The sequence below is a fragment of the Dicentrarchus labrax genome, unplaced genomic scaffold, assembly GCF_905237075.1.
Source record: "Dicentrarchus labrax unplaced genomic scaffold, dlabrax2021, whole genome shotgun sequence".
Taxonomy (NCBI): domain Eukaryota; kingdom Metazoa; phylum Chordata; class Actinopteri; family Moronidae; genus Dicentrarchus; species Dicentrarchus labrax.
In genome coordinates this window covers 2,448,897-2,471,410 of record NW_026136721.1, presented here as the reverse complement: position 1 = coordinate 2,471,410, position 22,514 = coordinate 2,448,897, and the positions used below count along the sequence as shown (strand labels likewise).

The 22,514-nt window shown below is 38.9% G+C and overlaps 2 protein-coding genes across 2 annotated transcripts; both read left to right on the top strand.

Annotated features, from left to right (window-relative positions):
* The first annotated feature begins 887 nt into the window (after positions 1-887).
* On the top strand, positions 888-6,320 carry taf5l (TAF5-like RNA polymerase II, p300/CBP-associated factor (PCAF)-associated factor). The gene is made up of 5 exons (XM_051384569.1): positions 888-1,079; positions 1,793-1,934; positions 2,059-2,163; positions 2,333-3,093; positions 3,827-6,320. Exons 2-5 carry the CDS (start codon positions 1,796-1,798, stop codon positions 4,622-4,624), a joined length of 1,803 nt encoding a protein of 600 aa, XP_051240529.1. The 5' UTR covers positions 888-1,079; positions 1,793-1,795; the 3' UTR covers positions 4,625-6,320.
* Positions 6,321-9,436: 3,116 nt separating this feature from the next.
* capn9 (calpain 9) lies at positions 9,437-20,777 on the top strand. The gene is made up of 20 exons (XM_051384568.1): positions 9,437-9,765; positions 10,803-10,872; positions 10,973-11,091; positions 11,774-11,907; positions 12,649-12,817; positions 12,908-12,991; positions 13,123-13,208; positions 14,275-14,352; positions 15,024-15,184; positions 15,896-16,056; positions 16,874-17,082; positions 17,219-17,255; positions 17,339-17,419; positions 17,668-17,725; positions 18,656-18,720; positions 18,857-18,925; positions 19,162-19,240; positions 19,836-19,952; positions 20,309-20,367; positions 20,479-20,777. The coding sequence occupies exons 1-20, from the start codon at positions 9,559-9,561 to the stop codon at positions 20,503-20,505; spliced, it is 2,070 nt and encodes a 689-aa protein (XP_051240528.1). The 5' UTR covers positions 9,437-9,558; the 3' UTR covers positions 20,506-20,777.
* Positions 20,778-22,514: the final 1,737 nt, after the last annotated feature.

The following is a 22,514-nucleotide window of genomic DNA, read 5'->3' as shown; positions in this document are numbered from 1 at the left end:
ATATTAAATTATTAAACCGTAAAATTATAAAACTATTATACTATAAAAATATTAAATTATTAAATTAGTTTAACATCAAAAAGATATTAAACTATAAAACTATAAAACTATAAAACTATTAAATTATAAAATTATTAAATTATAAAAATATAAAACTATACAATTATAAAATTCTAAAATTATTAAACTATAAAACTATTAAATTATAAAATTATTAAATTATAGAAATATAAAAATATTAAACTATAAAATTATAAAACTATTAAACTATTAAACTATAAAAATATTAAATTATTAAAATATAAACCTATTACCATTAAATTATAAAAATATAAAATTATTAATTTAAAAATATAAAATTATTTAACTATTAAACTATTAAACTATTAAATTATTAAATTATAAAATTATAAAATTATAAAACTATTAAATTATTAAAATATTAAAATATTAAAATATTAAAATATAAAATATAAAACTATTAAACTTTTAAATTATAAAATATATAAAACTATTAAATTATAAAAATATAAAACTATTAAATTATTAAAATATTAAAATATTAAAATATTAAATTATAAAATTATTAAATTATAAAACTATTAAACTATAATTATTAATTTAAAACTATTAAACTATAAAATTATAAAACTATTAAATTATTAAAATATTAAAATATTAAAATATTAAATTATAAAATTATTAAATTATAAAACTATTAAACTATAAAATTATTAAATTATAAAAATATAAAACTATTAAACTATTAAACTATTAAATTATTAAATTATAAAATTATAAAATATATAAAACTATTAAATTATTAAATATATAATTAAAATGTGTTTTCATTTAAAATTTCACCGCGCGCGTAAAAGACCGATTCCAGACACAGGCAGTGGATCGCCGATCGTTGTGATGATGAGGAAGGAAACCAGGCAGACGAGCCGATCACCGAGCTCAGGGGGCGGACGACCACGATGAGCGGCAACGACGAGCTTCAGCTGGAAACTGAGTCGCAGTAAAACCCCGGCGGCTTGCTCACAGTAACTGAGGACAGGGAGGAAGCACGATATGCAGTGAGTATCGATTAGGAACCGGCGGGGCCACGGAACCGGATCGATCCCGCTAAAAAGTTCGTGAGGCCCGCGGGCGCTAACGTTAGCCGGTTAGCTCCGCTCAGCTATCAGCCTCTAAAGTGGAAACCTGCCGCGCTTTTAGGATGGATTACCGACCGGCTCCGGTTGTTTCAGGCTCCTGCTTTAATATCATATACAGTAAAGCTTAATAAACAACAACAGTGCTGGAATTCAATGTGCAATGTGCTCATATAGCATGTTAAAGCTACATGTGCAGGGTTAATGCGCGATGAGAGGGAGCAGGTTGTCCTCCTGCTGCTCTTCATCCTTGGTACCAGGAGGTGCCAGGAGGTGCAGGAGGTGGTTTATACAGTCCACTGTGGACCTGGACTTGTAGAGAACCAAGAACCAGAAGGTAGCCATCGTGTGTGGGACACCTGTCGCCTTCCCAGCACCCGTAACAGTGTGGATCAGGTGGCTTTTATCCTCTTTATGTTTAAGTTAGTGTACCTGAGGACGTAATTTACTTGTTTACATTAAAAACATTCAGCTTTCAAAGGAAGTTCAAACGTCCCAACAGGGTTTTTACTGTCACAGAGACGAGGAATCGGGTTTAAAAGACTTTACCATCGTCTTCTACAATCATTTATGTACTTAGAAATACTTTATATTGAACCGTTTTGATCTTTTGTGTCACTTTTCTCTGTTTTCAGGCCATGAAGCGGGTTCGCACTGAGCAGATCCAGTATGCTGTGGCTCAGTACCTGAAGAGGAGGCAGTATGTGGACACCGATGGCTCCCTGAAAGGAGCCAAACTCTTCCAGTCGGCTGAGGAGATGGCTGCCAGCCTCACAGGTGAGCACAGAGGAAAGACCTCTACATCCTGGAAAACCTGGAAATATGGAGACTAGTTTTCAGGCACTATTAATAATATATATTTAACACTCTCTCTCCTCTCTCTCTCTGGTTCTCTGAGCAGTACAGACAGAGTCTGGTTGTGCCAACATCGTCTCTGCTGCTCCCTGCCAGTCCGACCCGCAGCAGTATGAGGCTCAGTTCTCCCGGCTGCGCTCCTTTCTGTCAGGTATCACATTCCTGCTTCACAGTCACTGAATTCCTGAGCTGAAGACGAGTGTGTACTTACACAGCACGCTTTTAAAATAACGGATAGTAACCAGTTAAAATGTGTGAGTGGTTTGGAACGTAGAATATATACTTATTTAAAACAATGTTTTTTATTTCTCCTAAATCAGAAACAGAAATTTCCTGGGCGAAGGAGGTGAGCGGCATCCTCTACCCGCTCTTCGTCTACCTCCACCTGGACATGGTGCACTGCGGCCTGAAGGGGGCAGTAGATGGTTTTTACAGTCGTTTCCACGGTGCCTTCCTTCAGGACAGCGAGCAGCGCGCCACCATCGAGCAGCTCCGCCACGTTCTCACCACTCAGGACGTCGCAGCCAACCCCAAGCTGAGTGCTTTCCTGGAGCACAAGTACGTGGTTCACCTGACGGAGCCCGCCTACAGCTACCTGCTGCGTTACCTGCAGAGCGAGGACAACAGCGCCCTCTGCAGGGCCTTCAGCACGCACCTGCAGGTTGAGGTCACCGCCTCCAGGCGTACAGACTACCAGCTGTACGGAGCTGCCGGCGGTGCGACCGCCGCCCCAAACTCCACCTCCTCCTGGGCGGGAGTGGACGGCGCCGAGGGCGGGGAGGGGGTGGAGGTCCCTGCAGGGATCCCACAGAGTGAGGCGGCCCTGGAGGCTCTGCAGGACTGCATCAAGAAAGTCCGCGAGGGCCCCCCCACGCTCACCACCGTGTGTTTTTACGCTTTCCACCACACGGAGCAGATGTTGAACACCGCCGAGGTCTCTGCTGACAGCCGGCTGCTGGCCGCCGGCTTTGACACCTCCACGGTGAAACTGTGGAGCCTCCGAGCCCGAAAACTGAAGGCCAAACCGCATCAGGCCGACGTGTCGCTCATCCACCTGGCCTGTGACGTACTGGAGGAGGAAGTGAGTCGACGGAAGCTGCACAATGATTATTATTTCTTTATCTGTCTGTTTTTATCAGAAGTTATAGAAAAATATTCAGTTTCCACAACTTCAAATCATCAGTTTTTAACCCAAAGATGAGGAACTGGACCCACATTTGGCATTTTAGTTTGCTGCTGTAAATGATTAATCGATTATTTAATTACTGTAAATTGCATTAATAATAAATTAAGTGACTAATTGACACACTTGACTAGAGAAGCAGATAATGTTTTCTTTTAGTAATCTGTTTATTTATCAGGGTTTTAATTAATTAAATACTTTACAGCATTATGGAGACTTTCCATTGCTTGTTAATAATATAACATTGATTATTTAGTTTGATCAGCAGCATTTAATATATGGAGATTTTAATCTCATACCATTAGTGAAACAGGAATGTTTGTCCTGAGTTATTGATCACTTCTAAGAAAATTAATTAACGATTTTAATAATTGATTAATCAATTTGAGTAATCTTTTTCTGTATGTATTTTGGGTTTTTTTTGGACAGTTGGTTGGGCGAAACAAGGAAATTATGATGGACAATTTAAAATTTTATGACATTTTATAGACAAAACATTTAAGGAAATAATCAACAGATTATTAAATAGATCATAAATTTGAATTGACCTAATAAACAAACAATATGAACCGACTGAAACAGTTTTGGACGGAGACGGCTAACGTTGGATGTTTCCATTGTTTCTGCTCAGGTGGATGAAGAAGACGGCTCCGGCAGCGAGGTAAAGACGCTGCGAGGTCACAGCGGCCCGGTGTTTCGTACCGCCTTCCTGACGGACAGCTCCGGCCTGCTCTCCTGCTCCGAGGACACAACCATCCGCTACTGGGACCTGGGTAACTTCACCAACACGGCGCTCTACCAGGGCCACGCCTACCCGGTGTGGGACGTGGACGTCAGCCCCTGCAGCCTTTACTTCGCCAGCGGCTCTCACGACCGCACGGCCCGCCTCTGGACGTTCTCCCGCACCTACCCGCTGCGGGTCTACGCCGGGCACCTCGCCGACGTCGACTGTGTCAAATTCCACCCCAACTCCAACTACCTGGCCACCGGCTCCACAGACAAGACTGTCCGGCTGTGGAGCACCCAGCAGGGGGCGTCGGTTCGCCTCTTCACCGGCCACCGTGGCCCGGTGCTGTCCCTCGCTTTCTCACCTAACGGGAAGTATTTGGCGTCCGCTGGCGAGGACCAGAGGGTGAAGCTGTGGGACTTGGCGTCAGGGACATTGTTCAAAGACCTGCGGGGACACACAGACAGCGTCACCAGCCTGTCTTTCAGCCCGGACAGCAGCCTGGTGGCGTCGTCGTCTATGGACAACTCCGTCCGGGTTTGGGACATCCGGAACTCCCACGGCGGGACGCCGGCCGACGGCTCGTCCAGCGAACTGGTGGGACTGTACACTGGAAACACCAGCAACGTGCTGAACGTCCAGTTCATGGCCTGCAACCTGCTGCTGGTGACGGGAACGGCACAGGAGAAAGCAGAACAGTAGCAACAGTAGCTGGTTTTTGTGTTTTATGTTTGGGAGAAAAGCTGGAATATCTCCAGATGTTTGTCATCAGTGAGACAGGAAACCACTGAGAGGTTCAACGCCACCCTCTGCCCCAGCAGCCACAGTGTCCTCGTTAGTTCTGTCATCACAAAGAAGCCAGGATAAATATCTTTATAGTCTCATTCTCCCAAAACTGGCTTAGATATTAGATCATTTGTCCTTGGTAGTATTTTCTAATTACCAAAGCATCTATTCTTCACTCAGTATCAGTATTAAAGAATTCCTCAGTTTCCTGTGTACCCCATGATTAAAAAGTTCTGGATCTCTGTAGTTTTATGATCTGTAAAAGCAGCATCTGCAAGACATCTGTCTAACCCAAATAGGAGCTGAAAATATAATATAAATATAAACCGAATCGATCTCTGGTGTACAGAATATTAGGAGTACAAACACAATGTTAGCTGTTTTACCCAAAGTCGTTTTAATAAGATCCAAATGAGCTTTAGCCAGGCTGGAACTGTTCCTCCGGTCTTTGTACCAATCTGAGTTAAACGTCCTGCGTCGAGCTAGTTATCATTTTAATTTCTCATCTCTAGTGATGATATGATATACCTGAGTTTGAAGAAAGATAAGTGGTGTTAACTCTCCATATTCAAGTTGGTATCGACCACAGGAGGTAAAATCTTTTGTTTGTTTTGGGAAGCACAGAAAAAACTACAAACATGGCAGCGTATCTCTGATAAAGTCAATTAAATAATAATTTTGCTGTTATTTGCTGTCAATCCACTCTGTCCTGCTGATATTACGAACTTTTTAAAGGCCAGTTAAAAAACCTAAATATTAAATAAACAATAACAATAGATCATTTATCAATAAAGTCCTCTTCCTTATCCGAATATATGAAGCAAGTCGTATCTTTTTAGTTTTAAGCGATGCTACAAATGTCAAATATGTTTTTTTGAATGAAGTTTTTCTTTCTGGAACAGAACCGATAACGAGTCCTGGTTCTGTGCTCGTCTGTTTACTGATCAGATCTTTTTGTTCTGACTTTGGGTAAGACAGCTAAGAAAGATACTGTTCTTTATTAAGGTCCTCTTTGTGTTTTACCTGCGTCACCTGATAGAAACGTATTTATATGTGAATCGGCAGCTTTCTCTCGTTCACATCTAAAAGGGGGAAAACTTAAAGTATGTTTTGCTGTTGATGCCTGTGGAGTTTAAAGACTGTTAACAGACTGTAAAGTGTCTAAAATGTCGAATATAAGGAGCTATGTGAACTTTTAAAACACTGCAACAGTGAGTAGTTGTACTTCTTACGGCGGCAGTGTTTAAAAAAAAACCTGTAAATAGTCCTGTTGAGGAAATTTCTAAGAATTAAAGGCTGTATTTTTCACACTATTCTGCAAGTGGCATGAACTGTGCAATGCTTAAAGTGTAAATATACTGTATTTTTGTAATATTCTGGAGAGTTGCCGACCAGTTCGTGCTTCATGGGGGCTAAAAAAAGAAACACTGACGTAGAAACAGATTTTTCTGGATTTGTTTTCATACTTTCAAAGTGTGATTGAGGATTTTATTTTTAGCATTTCATTTGTAAATTCAGCATTTGTCCATTTTTTTTTTTTATGTTTGTCAGCAAACTTTTGTTCCCTCCTGTAGCCCCCAAAACAAGGAATAAATAACAGAATCTATTTGAACTAACGCTTCAGTCGGTGTGTGACGTTCTGGGTTTAATCCTCTTTTTCTGTGCTGGGCCTCATCTTTGTGTCTTCTGCCTCTCTGTGAATAAAACACCCTGATAACAGTCGATAAACCCGACGTAACAGACCGGACAGACTGCTGGTTATACAGACAATCCTCGTTTTCACCACGTAACCACAGTTTTACGTACGTTACTACTATCTTACCATTGCAGCAGAACTGTGGGTGATATACAGGGACCTTTGCAGACTTTTCTTTACTGGGGTGGCATGACGTCATTCCCAATTTATTCCAGTATGCAGAAATATTCAAATACCACATTCAGTGTCTGCTAAATGGAGACTCTTTGGGTACCCAAAGAATCCAGATTCATTCAGATATCTTGAGGTCAGAGGTCCAGTTTCAGTTTTTCCATCGCCAAGTTAGCCCAACTTTGGAGCGTTATTTAGCCTGACATGGTGACAGAAAACGGAGACAGCTACAGCCTCTGTAAAATAAAGAGTGGTGAGGATGAAGGGGTTCATGGACCGGGTCCTGCTGATGTGTAGACGTCTGGAGTCGAGCTTTGATCGAGCCCAAAACAAGGAAGCAGTTTTTAAAAATTCACATTTTTGCTCAAGTAGCTTTTAGTTTAAGTGACACTGACATTTTTTATTTGTACTTTGAAAACAAAATACCCAAGTAAAGCAAACGTAATCAGGAACTTTTCTTTAACTTAGAAAACTTACAAATAAAAGCTGCTTAATCCATTATTATTATCATTTTTATTCAACCTTTATTTCCCTGGTGAAATAAAGGTTGAATAAAAATCTCTTTTCTGAGGAAGACGTGGCAGCGACAGCACAGCAGATACAATAAAAATAAATAAAAACACACTGAAAGGACGAAATCTGGTTCAAATAACGAAACATGGCTTTAAATTCTTCCAATGGGACCAGATCATTAAAGTGTAGTAAGATTTCCAAACAAAGTTAGAGAAAGTCTTTATTCTCCAGCACATATAACCTTCATGATTCAGGATTTATTATTCATTATTAGGAGTTGTATTAATTTTAGCTAGGTGGACCAAATAATGTGAATTTAAAGTGAATTTTTTCACATTAACTATAATTTTGGTGCCAATACATTTGTACTTTTACTGTAGTGTTATTTTAAAAGCAGGAGTTGTACTTATAATACAGTATTTCTACACTAATCGCACATAATAGTTATTTTTCCACCTACTTAAGGTCACATAGAATCCATTAAATGTGCGCATAAGCAAAAGCCTGACAGATGTTAATCTCACAACACAACACACAAGGGTGTAAATACACACACACACACACACACTCATCTAAAGAGATATGTAAGGAATCCAGTGTGTGTGCAGCAGGAATGTGGATGTTGTAGCTGTCGGACTGTCACCGTGCTGTGGGCGGCAGGGCGCAGCAGGGACGACGCCGGCACACCCAGACAGTGACAGACATCTGTAATCACGGCTGGGAGGGGTGCTTTGAAAATTTAATCCGATACAATCAATAATTACCTGTTAAAAAATGTCAAATAAAGACAGAGAAAATCAATATTAATTAAATTAAAGTCTTTGTTTTGAAACTCTTTCAGCATTTAGTATTTCTGTTGGTCCAATTTAATTTAATAAGGTTGATTTAACTAATTTTACAGTTGTAATATTACCCTAGTAAATTAAGTTGGCCCTAACAGAATTGCTTAATCATGAAAGAAAGCTGTTTAATCACATGGAAACACTTTCCATGATTCAATTAAGTAAAATGAAACAGAGTGTAACTACATGAAGAAAACATCAGGGTGGAATAAAAACCCAATTATTTGTTCATCTGAATTTAATTTAGTTTAGTTTAGTTACCACATACATTTACTCAAGTACCGAAGGTCCCGTGTGGAGGATTTAGTGGCCTCTAGTGGTGAAGTTGTGGACTAAAACTCACTCGTTTCACCTTTCCTTTCCAATCTCAAGGGAGGACTACGGCGGTTCAGCATGGCGGCCTCCACCCAAGGCGACCCGCAGCGTCTGTAGATAAAAACGTCTCATTCTAACGCAATGAAAACACAACAATCTTTATATTCAGGTGATTACACACGAATGAAAAGATACCTATGAATAATAACACTGGAGCCTTTAAGGCCGGCCACCGGGTTCGGATTCCCCTTGAAATCAATGAAACAGGGTCGTAGAGTCACTACCTCTTTTTGTCCACAGGGGGTCGCCAGAATCAACACCGACATTAAAGTTCCTTGTTGCTTCATGTTCGTGTTTTCGTTACCTCAGAATGAGACGTTTTTAATCTACATACAGACGAAGTTGAGTAGCCCAGAACGGGCAAACCAAACACTGCCTCTAGATAGGGCCATTTCAAGGCCACCGTAGTGTCTCACTCACTCAACTTCACCGCTAGATGCCATTAAATCCTTCACACTGGACCTTTAAATACAGTAGTTTCTGGTAAACTTCACACAAAAAGGTTCGAACCCAGAACCTTTTCTTGCTTTTATTAAGGTAGATAATCATAAATGGTTTGTACTTGTAAAGCACCTTTCTAGACTTCTGACCACTCGAAGTATGCCACGTTCACACAGCGATGAACTCATTCATTCATTCACATTCACACACCACAGCATTGGGATTTGGGGTTCAGTATCTTGCTCAACACTTTGATACGGAGCGGGGAAGAGGCTTGAACCACCAACCTTCTGATTAATGATCCGCTCTGCCTCCTGAGCCACAGCCACCCTAAGTACTTTGTTCACAGTAAGGTCATTTTCTTGTATATTCAGTATATATATCAGTTGTATAGTTGTATATTATAAAATGTTTAATACACAACACAACAACTCTTTTTACAGCTAAATTAAACACTAAAAGTCAGCCTTTAGAGGCTGTTTTGAATGAGATTTTAATCCATCTGTTGACAAACCATCAGGAATGAATTCTTACAGTTTCCTGCAGGCCAAACCCAAAGAGAGAGCGAGATAAGAGACAAGAGTGAGAGAGAGAGAGAGAGAGAGAGAGAGAGAGTCAGCAGGGGCGAGGTTCACTGCCAGGGGAGGATAAACCAGTTTCTGTCTGGAGGGTGTGTACCATCCAGCTCTACTGACCCGACAGGCTTCTCCCCGGCATCAGACACACAGCAGGTAGACGACTCGCTCCATCACGCCACCACCTCACCTCTCCTCCACGCACTGAGGTTCTTGGCCCCAGAAACATAGAAGAGGATGCCCCTCCACTCCACTCTGTCCGGCAGGAGCTCCGGCTCCACCAAGGCCATAGACACACAGTCGGACGGGAAGTCGTTTGAGCAGCTGAGGCAGGAGTGTCTGCAGAAGGGGGTCCTGTTTGAGGATCCAGACTTCCCCGCCACCGACTCCTCGCTCTTCTTCAGCCAGAGCGTTCCTGTGAACATTGAATGGAAGAGGCCCAAGGTATGTAGGCACATTCAGACTGATGCTCCGGTCAAAGCAGCATCCAGAAAAGAATGAAAAGCTTCTTAATCTTTCAAAATCAGTGGTTAAATCTGTTAAATTTAAGCAATTTGTGCCTTAAACTCAGTTTTTAGAGCGATAAATGAATGAAATGTTGTAGTTTCTGGGTGAAGTGTCACTTTATGGAGTCATGTTTTATGATATGATTGAACACTCTTTGGTATTTTTGTTATTTTTAGTGATAAAAACTGCTCATATTTACTGTTCTAACTCTGGTCTGGTACAACCTGAAATACATGAAAACCAATAAACTGCTGCACTAAAGCTCTACAGCAGTTGACCCTAATGAGTGTTAATAATCACACTGACTTTACATGTGTGTGTGTGTGTGTGTGTGTGTGTGAGTGAAGTGAGAGTTTATTTAAAGTTTTTTTTATTGCTTTTAACACACAAAGAAAGAAAAAAAAGCAATTAAGCATTTATCCAGCGGTAGCTTACAAAACCAGTTCTGCTGGAAAGCAGTGTAAATAGATCCAAGTGCAGGGACAGTTTCTACACTCTGAGCGTTGCACACAGACTTTATCCCCACACGCCTCGGTGTTATCGGCAGTAAAACTGTCTGCAGCTCGCTGGTTTTAAATTAAGACATCTGTGTGAAGCCTTTTTTTATTTCTTTCATGAGATCTTTAAAGCTGTGGCTCGTTTCGGCTACATTACACTTCAAATTCAAAGTGTTTCTTTACGCTTTATTTCCAGCATCTCTACCTGTTAACGTGTCTTCAGCACTGACTGCAGGAAACTCACCACTCTTCTTTATAATGACACATTTCTCTGTTGGGCGTTGCTTCAGAGTAAATGCTTCAGCTGCCGGGGTTCAGTGTGTGTTTTCTCTGTTCCAGTGCCTGGGATTTAAAAGGCTGATTAATATGCCAGGAATGTGAACACACCTATCAAAGGAACCTGTGTCACCTGTGTCAAACTGTCATTTGTAGTTTTTCGTTAAATAAAAACCAACCCTGTTTCTTTTCTCGCCACAGGAGATCTGCGACAACCCAAAGTTCATCGTAGGCGGCGCAGACAGGACAGACATCTGCCAAGGACAGCTCGGTTGGTGCTCTGATTTCTCTGCACAGGGGTCCTTTATGTGGGTTTTTTAAGCACCTATTTCACTAATTTTTACCCACGATGCACCTGTTTCTCACCACAGGGGACTGCTGGCTCCTGGCAGCCATCGCATCCTTGACGCTCAAAAAGGACTCCATGGCCCGAGTCATCCCCCGCGACCAGGAGTTCGACCACAGATACGCCGGGATCTTTCACTTCCAGGTACGCTGGCGGCTGATTGGCTGCAGGCGTCTGAGTGGAGACGGTTGATTGGTTGCTTCAGTCTGCGTCAGGAAGGAGAGAATAAATCTCTACCTTGTAAAAAAGACACAAATAAACCAGACAGATTCATTCAGAATGGATGGGATTAACTATGTGGCGCCTGAAGTTTAATAATCAACATTTAATGGTTAAAAACCCTTTAATACAGTTCATTAACCCTCCGCTCATTAATTAGCTCCACCCACAGCTGACAATCTGTCCTTTTTCTCTAAAACTCAGACTAACGACGATTAAAATCCATTTTTTTTTGTTAAAATCAAAGTAATGTGAATATTTCCAGCTACTGAGTAGAAAAAGTTTCCATCTTACTAACTAGTTTCCTCAAAAAATTAATCCAAGGAAGTGATTGGATTGTTGGATTTCCGATCAGTAGGGCGACGACAACAAAAGCAATGTTGTAATTATTTATTTTTTGGGGAGTGTAACTGTAATATTATTGCTGAAGTCTAGTAGTAATTTGTTTGTTAGTAGTTACTTGGGCCAAAAAATAGCAAATTCAAAAACGGCTTCATTTTAAATTAAAATGTAGAGAAATCTCTTAACTTTTCAGTTCTGTTGCAGATAATAAACAATGAGCTGCAGGTGAGTGGTTGAACAACAACTTTCTCTGTTTCTGTCTCAGTTCTGGCAGCACAACAAATGGTTGGACGTCGTGGTGGACGACCGACTGCCGTCAGTGAGGAATAATCTCATCATGCTTCACTCTGCCTCCAACAACGAGTTCTGGAGCGCCCTGCTGGAGAAAGCCTACGCCAAGTAACAGCACTTTATTTTTATACACACTTTACATCCACCCATCTACTGTAGTGACAGTGTGAACGGCACAAATATGTGGCTCCAATCAGATACCGGTCTGGTTTTGTGTTATGTGTCCTCAGTGTGATCAGTGTGACTTTTACGTCACTCTAGACTGACATGTATCATCACTTCAGGATCTGTTCAGACCAATGTCAACAGCCAAACAAATAAAACAGAATTGAGCGCTATGGCTTCTTTAGTGCGAACAAAAGCCTTTGTTTTTTCCAAAATCACCATCATACCTCAGTATACCTCTTTAATCTCATCATATCTGCTTAAACGTGACTGAAAATGTAAAGCTCTGCCAGCTGTTCATTTCATTACACCAACAACGATCAAACACAGAAACTGATTGACTTAGTGCTTTATCAACAGTGGAGCTCAATGAAAGGAGCAAATTCATATTTCAGCCTCTGGGGGAGCTGCTGGAACGGTCACAGTGTTTTCACATTTTTGGCTCTGAGTGAAATATCTTGACCTTTTTCACAGCAGTCATTTTGACCTGAAACAGTAGGGTAAACACAGTTATTAAGGATCTGTTCCATTTAGTGTAGCTGAGCCTTCCCAGTGAGACAACAGACACAACAGCAGCACCCCGACTCTGTTTGACTCTGAATGGAACAGAACCTTTATTACTATCGTTTGTAACGCTGTGTTTACCCTAATATTTCATGTCATGTGTTCTCTTGTTTATTTTAGACTGCACGGCAGCTACGAGTCCCTGAAGGGCGGCAGCACCATGGAGGCTATGGAGGATTTTACTGGCGGCGTTGGGGAAGTCTATGAAACCAAGCAAGCTCCAAACAACCTGTTCTCCATCATGAAGAAGGCCCTGGACAGAGGCTCCATGATGGGATGCTCTATTGATGTAAAGACCTATGTTTTACTTCCACCCCTCGTATCAGAGGTTCGTTACCAAGTTCTTCTGTTTTAATCTTCTCTGTGGGTGTTTCTCCAGATCTCCAGCTCTGCAGAGTCCGAGGCCAAGACGACCACCGGCCTGGTGAAGGGACATGCGTACTCCATCACAGGCGTGGAGGAGGTAAGACCCCCGTCAGCTCAATAGTGATATAACTGCTGCAGAGATTATTGTTGTTTTCTGATCAGAAAAGTTGAAGATTGTGTCTGTTTTTTTTTTTAACAATAAAGTAAGTAAACGTGTCTGATTTTCAGGTGAATTATAGAGGTAATACGGTCCAGCTGATCCGGGTCAGAAACCCCTGGGGTCAAGTCGAGTGGAACGGCCCCTGGAGTGACGAGTAAGCTTAAAGGACGATGCTACTTTATTAATTATAAAAATATATAAAGTATATTTATGGAAAATAACGGACAGAAGACACTTTTGCTTGGCTAGAAGTCTTAAACACTAATATTATAATCTAGCCACTGAAACACTGTAATGGGCCTTAAAACTAGAAAAAAGGCCAAAGCTTTAAGAAAGTTGTGCTTATTACAAGCAATCAAAACTCAGTTATTTTTAATTAATAATTTGCAAAAGAAGAGACACAATTTCTTCAAACAGAATAATAAAAATAAGATAAAATAAGATTTTCTTAAATGAAGGCACCAGAAATCATTCGCATTTTAAAATGATAAACTACTTTCTCTTTTTTTTTACGTTCTTGAGATTCCTTTTCTTCACTGCATGCAAAATACAGAAAGATGCATAAAACAAATGACGTGGCCACATTTCTTTGTTCCTTATGTGTGTGTTTGTAGTTGTTGTACATCTCCTTGTAGGCATTTTACCTACCTTATCTCTTTTGTTGTTTTGGGTCCATGTATCATTTGTTCATCAATTATTTAATTCAATCTGGAAACAAAACAACAAAGAATTTAGTTTTTTAAAGGCATCAAAACTTGAGGTGTCCCATGAGCTGAGTCCTTACTGCAGTGGCCTTTTGCTGCATGTCATCCTTCCTTTCTCTCTCTCTGCTTTCCTGTCACTCTTCAACTGCTCTGTCAAAATAAAGGCAGAACAAAACGTTAAAAATAAAAGGAAAATCATTGTTTGTTTCCCTGTTTTCAACTTAAAAGGAGCAAATAAACAACAGTAACAAACAAATCAAACCCCCCAAAAACTTTTTTAATTGATTTAAAGCAAATGTTTTAATTGACTGGATGATTTGAATTAATTTCCAAAATCTTTCTATTTGTGTTCATATACAGTATAAAGCCTTTTACCTCAAATGTGATGTGAACAGATTGGATGTAAAACAACAACAACAATTCCTCAAGTGAAAAACAATGTTTGTTATTGTCAGTTTTTTGGCATTATTGCTTCTTCATTGTTAAGGTTGTAACAGATTGTTTTGTCTGTTTCAGTTCCAGAGAGTGGAGTTACGTTGACAAAGCAGAGAAATATCGGCTCCAGCAGAATTCAACAGACGACGGTGAATTCTGGTAAGTCCACGTGATGAATCAGGTCAAAAACTAAAGAAATATTTTTAACTGTGTACAGCTTTTGTCTCAGCATCAGGACTGTACATTAGATGTGTTGTATGCAGGAATGCATAAGTTGAATAAATCACTGTAAAAAGGGTCAGAAATATTCTGATAATGTGCCCAAACTTTTAATGCTGTGCAGTGCTGAGACCTTTTACCTGACAAAAATGTCAAATTTCAGATTTCTGCCAGATTCTGTCTTTTGTTGGGTTCCTTTATTTGTATATATAAGTAGATTTGGATCACAAGCATTCCTCATACAATAGATAAACCTGATACAACATTATAAAAGATTATAAAAGTGCTGCAGGTTCTTAAAATCAGGACTTAGAAAACAATAACCTAGAATTAATAATGTAAAAATAGGGGTGAAGAAAGACACTGTGCCATGTTATAACAATATGAAGAGTAAGAATAAATAAAAATGGCTTTATTTAGGACACAGGAAGAGGTCCAAAGCAATAAAAACAAGACAATATATACAATAAATATGATAACATAAAACCAGGAATCACCTAATTGCACATATTTGGGCTTAAGCTGTGACTCACCAATCAGCCTAAATGACCATTTAACAAATTGGTGAATTCACCGTATTTGGAGATGACTGATTGTGTTTGTGACTCCAGGATGGAGTTTGAGGACTTCAAGAGGAACTACGACAAGGTGGAGATCTGCAACATGACCCCTGACGACCTGACCGAAAACACAAAGCGCCACTGGGAGGTCAGCATGTTTGAAGGGAGCTGGATCCGCGGCTCCACCGCTGGAGGCTGCAGGAACTTCATCGGTGAGACTGTAACATTTTTCTCAACCGTCGACACAGTGTCTGTTTAGAGATTTTATCCCCAAAAAAAACAAAAAGTTTGGATTACTGACAACATTTCAGATGATAGAATGAATTGAATTTTATTTACTTTTTGGCATTATACTGTTTAAATGTAGATGTATTTCAGGTGGTGTTTATATCTCAAACTGCCCTCTAAAGCAGTGCTGTATAAGACCACCTTATGTCGAGTCTAAGACAAGGACCAGTCCAGACCGATTCCAAAGAGGTTTGAGTCCAAGTCAAGACCGAGACAGAAATAAAAGAAGTGAGATGAGTTTTGGCAGCCGGGCGTGGTTACCATTGATATTGAAATGAACCAATACCGGTTTTCTGAACAAGCACATTTCATTAATGCTTTTGTTTTGAAGGAGGAAGTTACAAACATATATAGCTGAACTCGGTCGAGACCAACTCGAATAGAACCACCCGAACTGGAAGTCTGAGTGCAAATTCCAAGTCAGTCCGAGACAGTATAAAGAACGTCTCGAGTCCGTAACCATGAACTTAATCAGTAGTTTTGTTTTGAAGGAGAAAATTGCTTCAGAAACAAAACCCCACTTTGCAGCACTTTGACCTAAACCATCTAGAATATTTGGCGAGACCGTGGGGCCAAGTCCAAGTACAAATACCAACGAGTCTCTAAAACTAAAGCTCTGCATCTTCAATCCGCAGACACATTTTGGACCAACCCGCAATTCATGCTGCAGCTGGAGGACACTGACGATGATGACGACGACGTGTGCAGCGTGGTGATCGCGCTGATGCAGAAGAACAGACGAAAGCTGAGGAAGGAAGGCCTGGACATGGAGACCATCGGCTTCGCAGTGTACAAGGTCAGAGAGACCAAACCTCAGCCTCAGGCTTATTGTTTTTTATTTTAATTGTTTGTTTCTCTATAAAGAAACAAGGTTTAAAATCTGCATTAAACTGTTTCCTGGCAGTGACACGGTCGAAGTTGAGAGGGCAACTCATCAGATCAATGTTTCTACTTATTAAAGACTCCACATTGACTATTTATTATAAGTAAACATAATCTAACAGCTGGAATGATAGAATTGACTAAAACCTTCTGCATGTTCATATAATATTAATAATTATTTGCTTTAGTTTCTCATTGACATCAACTATGACACACAATATAGTATCATCAGCGTAAAACTGGACATTACAGTTGTAAGCAGAAGCACGTAAACCCACGGAAAACAACTAATTTAACACATTTTTATGAGAGCTCTACGCGCAACGACAAGGAATATTTGTAAATAATTAATATTCCATATTATATTATTTTCTGGTAAGTAAATCTGGGTTTTTATTGTAGAATATTAACAAACTATATGCCTGGACTTTAGTTTTATTGGAAATTTTCAAGAAACAGACTGAGCAGCAAAAACAAAAGTCTAAGACAGATCGACAAAATGTTGAGGGGTTGCTTTGGTTCAATCAATATATATATCAGCTCTGAAAATAAAAAGTTAGCTTTGTGTCTGTTGAGGTTCAGAGTTAATTCATAGTTAACAGCAGCAAACAAGGTTAGGTTAGCTTTACTAATCATATTGTGTTACTTAATATGTGTACTTAGGTGTTAATTAGCATTTATTGTATTTATTTTGAACAGGTTAAATTAATGTCTATTTTTCTGTGTCTCAGGCTCCAGATGAAGTGGACCACTTGGGGAAAGATTTCTTCCGTTATAATGGATCCAAAGCTCGCAGTAGGACTTACATCAACATGCGGGAGGTGTCGGAGCGCTTCACGCTGCCTCCTGGGAAATACCTGCTGGTCCCCACCACCTTTCAGCCCCACCACGAGGCCGACTTCCTCATCAGGATCTTCTCTGAGAAGAAGGCTGAGGCTCTGTGAGTTTAAGGTTGACTTTGGACATTTAGAGGGAAAAAACAAAGATTACCAACTGTGTGTATCGAGGCTGTTATTTTATGGTAGAAAAGAAACATAATGAGGTTTTTAAAGAGTTAAAAAACTTCTCCTCCACAGGGAGATGGGGAGCAACGTTGATGCCGACCTCCCAGATGTAAGTAGATCCCATTTGGATTTTAGAATCAGTCCTTCCACCAGTACCGTCTGCTTGTACTGATGTTGTGTTGTTTCCACCAGCCGCCGCCGCCCAGCGATCCAGAGGAGGAGTCCAAGGAGGAGAGAGGCCTGAGGAGACTGTTTGAACAACTGGCTGGAGATGTAAGAAAACAGCAGCTTCACATTTAATACACTTTAATCTTCTTTATAAGGATAAACTGGATTTCTCTTTTAGCCTCTTTTAGCTCATTGTTGGACATCCAGCAGCTAAAAAGACAAATATTAAGGATAAAATGAAAATTACAATGAAAAGCTCAGATTTATGGATGACCTATATTCCTAGTAGTAACTGTATTCTGCATTATTCTGTATTACTATGTATGAATGTAAAGTTTTCTTTGTGTTAACAGGACCAGGCTATCTCCGTCAGAGAGCTCCAGCAGATGCTGAACGGCGTTCTCAGCAGACGTAAGTGAAAGACGAGATTACGGTATTTTGAAGAGACCAAAAGGCTGTAAACATATTTATTTCTGCTGTAAAGTTGTGCATTTTAATATGGGGCCTTATGGAGACTCACTCACTGCTGGAGCCCGCCTCTAGTGGACGTTAGAGGAACTGCAAGTCTTGATACTTGGTCATATGCAGCCAGGTTTCCAGTCTTTATTCTATACTGTATATTAAGCTTTATATGTATATATATATATAAAAAACTAAGGTTGTAGAATAAAATTTATATATAGTTCCCTTTATGACAGTGGTTCATAGAGGGTCGTGAAGCCTTAAAGAAAACGTTAAAAATATACACATTAGACCTATATCTCAGCATTTAGCTCACTTCTGTGAAGAAAAGAAAAGTACATTTTTAATTAAATTGTCTAATCGAACAATAACCAAACGTCAGGGAGAAGAAAACACAAAAAAGAAGCCTATTAATTCTGTATAATTGTTACAAATTATTTTAAAAATACATAATACAGACAGAGAATTGTATAAAAAGTTCCCTAAACAGGAAATAATCTGCTCAAAATTCATTCAAATCTCTGGTTTTACACAAACTTCCTGCAGTTCTAGATTTCACTGTTTGGGTTCATTGTACAGTTTTTAATATAATATGAAATATCCATAAAATATATTTCACTTAATCAGTTTATTTAATGATAGAAAAGGTCCCTTAAGGAAAAAGATTGGGAACTATTGATTTATTGATTGATTGAGTCATAAGACATGTAAAAGACACAGAAGTAGCTTGTAGGTCTGTAATTTCTGTCAGTGTTTTATTGTTCTAGTGACGCACATAAACATACAAAAAGCAACTGTACTAACCAAATATACTGAAGTTGTCAATATTATTGTATTTTTTTCTTTAACGATTCACTGTTTTCTTTATTTTATCTTCAGGAAAAGAAATCAAATTTGATGGCCTGACTCTCAGCACCTGCCACAGCATTATCAACCTGATGGATGTATCCTTCCACACGACTGACTGATATTTACTTTATTGATAACACACAGACAGACGGTGTGATGGTGTCTGTTCTTCCCGTAAAATAAGATAAATTATTACCACAATGCAAAGTTTTGTCCTTGACAGTGAACCAGGTGGACAACACCGGGAAGCTGGAGTTCCAAGAGTTTAAGGTCTTCTGGGAGAAGATGAAGAAGTGGATTGTAAGTGGATTAAAAACTGTAAATCTGATATTTTACTTAAATTAAAGTAATAATACGACAGCGCAGAAATACTTTATTATAAGGTGGATTGGTGGTTGGTGCATTAATGTGTTTGTCACTGTGATATTAAAACTGGTGAATGTGGATGATTTTAATTCATATACTGGTTATATATATATATATATTATCCTGTTCAGTAGTTATATAATAATTTATTTGTTTTCCCGTCGTTGCAGATGCTCTTCTTGTCCTTTGACACCGATCGTTCGGGGAAGATGTCGTCCTACGAGCTTCGTACCGCTCTCAAAGCTGCAGGTGAGAGTCGAGAAACTGTTGACACATAATTTATTTAATTTACTCCCAATATCGTCATTTAATTTGAATTTTAATGTTTTAATGGCAAACACACAAAGGACGTGACTTCTCTATGTACGGAGATGTGACATATTGACTGACGTCGAGCCAGAAAAAAAAAAAAAAAAAATATTTTTCTACCCCCCACATTTTTTTGTGGACATGAGTTTGACCATGAGATACAGTCAGAGAGCGCCAGTAGGTGGACCACTGAGTTATTTTTGTTTGTTCGTCAAAACCAAACTTAATAAAATCAATATTTCATATTAAGAAATACTGTTTTTGTGATGTTTCTATTACGAATACACCAGTTATTGCCATGTTAAGCCCTATTTTGCATACATTTAACATATGTTTAACAATAAATACAATGCAAGAAGTGTTTTTAAGTATGTTATTATATTATTTATATATTTTAAGTGTTTGTTTCACTGGATTTATTGTGACTGGTATTCTTTATCTTTATTTGTATTAATATGGTAAAGTGTTGTTCTTGTATTAATAGGGCCGTTTGTGCTAATGGTGGTTTGGGCAATGCTGCTCTGTTCCCATGAAGGTATGCAGCTGAACAACCAGCTCCTGCAGCTCATCGGCTTGAGGTTCGCTGATGACAACTACGACATCGACTTCGACGACTACCTCACCTGCATCGTCCGCCTGGAGAACATGTTCAGTGAGTAAAAGAAACCTCTGCTAGCTTTACATTAACTGCATTAAAAAAAAATCAACTTTAAAGGTTCTGTATGTAACTTTCAGACTGTTAATAGTGACACCGGTGGCCGTTAAGTGAACTGCAGTCAACTGTGAGGATAATTATTTAATGGTGAAGTAATTTTGCAAGCTAATGTTAGGCAAACAAGAAAGTTGGGGACAGTTGAATTTTTTTTATATTACGTTCCAACCAGTTTCACAAATTGGCAATACAAAGTGATTAATATATTAAAAAATAATAAAATGCTTCCTACATACGGCGCCTTTAAGAAAGTAATTTTCCACTTTGTGTTGACTGAAACTTTTTCTCTGAACCAGGAGTTTTCCAGGCTATGGATGAATTCAAGAGAGGACGTGTGAACATGAACATGATGCAGGTAAAACCCAAAATATTGATAATAACCTTAATACCAAATTTAGCTTTTAATGTTTTTGGGGACTTTATTTGATTTATTTTGATGTAACTTTATTTTGTCTTTGCCTCTCAGTTCCTGATGATGTCGATGAACGTCTGAGGAGACGCTGAAAGCAAACAGAAGCCGCCAGAAGAACAAAACGAGCTGAATATTCAGGCTGAAAACGCTGAATTCTTTCTTTCTTTTTCACGTTTCAGATTCTCAACATCTCATCTGTTTTTTTAAATAATAATGTGAGATACTGTCTGCGCTAAAGTATTGAAACTGGGGGGGGGGATCGGAGGATGTTAAAATTTGCTGACTTATGCTTTTGGATAAAAGCGTTATTTTCTTTGCTTTCTGCATGAATGGAAATAAAGTTTGAATAAAAACTTCTGGCTTTGATGTGGGAAAATGAGTTGGACCTTGAGATTAATCAAGATTTATATTCATAGAAACATTTAGACTGAATAAAGAGTTTTTCTTAATAACAATAGTTAAATTAGAGTCAATCAGTTCCACAGTGAAAACACATTAAATCCTGTAAGATGTGTCGTTAAAGTTTATTTATGATCTTCCAAATGATGACAACAAGAGATTTCTGAGCCACTGAAACATTATTAATTAATGAATTAATTCATTTTTTCGTCAAAAAAACAAACATTTTCCTGCTTTGCGCTGGTATATATATATATATATATATATACACACACTGTAAAAAATCTCTGCTTGAGTAAAAGTAGCAGCAAAAAACATAATAGAATATTATATTCTATTATTAGATCATAATTATTGGTGCTTTAATGTTACAGCTGGTAAAGGTGGAGCTATTTTTAATTATTTTATATTCTGCTCTGCAGCTGAATCTATAACAACACATCAGAATTTATTTATTTATGTTTAATGTATTGGTTTAGCTGACATTATCGGATGATATCTAGATCATATCTGTATTTAGAACTGGTTGATGTTATTTAACAAGTTAAAGAATATTGAACTTTGATCAAGTTTAAGAAAGCCGCCTTCTGATAAATGCAATAAAAGTACAATATTTCAGTATAATGTAGTGTGGTAGAAGAATAAAGTGCCATAAAAATATAAATACTTAAGTACATGTACCTCAAAATTGTACTTATGTACAGTACTTGAGTAGATGTACTCAGTTACATCCCACCAGCATTGCATGCTGTGACATTTGTTGGCTGTGTTTTGTTAAGCTGCAGCTGAGCAACGGCCACCATAGGGGTTGTTTTAATAAAGCAAACAATAGAGTAACAGGAGGTTATACATCAGGTGCAGGTGGTGTTGATTGAACTGGGAAAACACCAGTGAACTTATTGTTGTTGGGTGGAAAATGCTTTTCTCAGTAGACAACCACTGTTCTGAGAACATTAACACCAGGAGGCTCCGAGGAGACTTTTCTTACTGTGACGTGTCAAAATATTTGGTTATTTATATAACACATCACCTCCAGGTACCTACCAATTACAGAGCACACAGTGGACAACACCTTACTCCAGATTGGCTGGGTGCCAGTTACTTTTGCATTAAACCAGTTGACACACAAGTGAAACCGGGGTTTTGGGGGGCTGTTAGGATGAGACTCTTGGAGGACTTTTGGCTTCTTCATTGCCATTGTAATTGATTTATACTGTCAAGTGTCTAGGAAATTAAATGCAAGTTATTCTGTCTTACATATATGTCACAGATAATATGGGTTTGAATGCTTGCTTTGTAGCTCATAAAATAAATGTATATTAAAATGGGGGCAGGCAAGATTCTTAGTGACCATCCTAAATATATATATAACATAATTAAAGTATGTTAGCAGAGGGAAATGGCTGTATTATCTATATTTCCTCTGTCAACCCTGTGGACAGTGTCCAGTCCAGCAGGTGGCAGTAATGCTCCTATAAACTACAGTTAATGTCAGGACTGTACCAACAATGCCTAATGTGGAGGGAACACAACCACAGTCTAACCGTAATTACATTATTAATACAAACACATGTATCTCTGTTTTAAGATAATTCATGACATATAAAATGAGTCACAATAATTAAAATAAGCTCATATTAAACATATTCATACATATTAAAAACAAACACCCCCCCTCCTTCCCTCTGAGA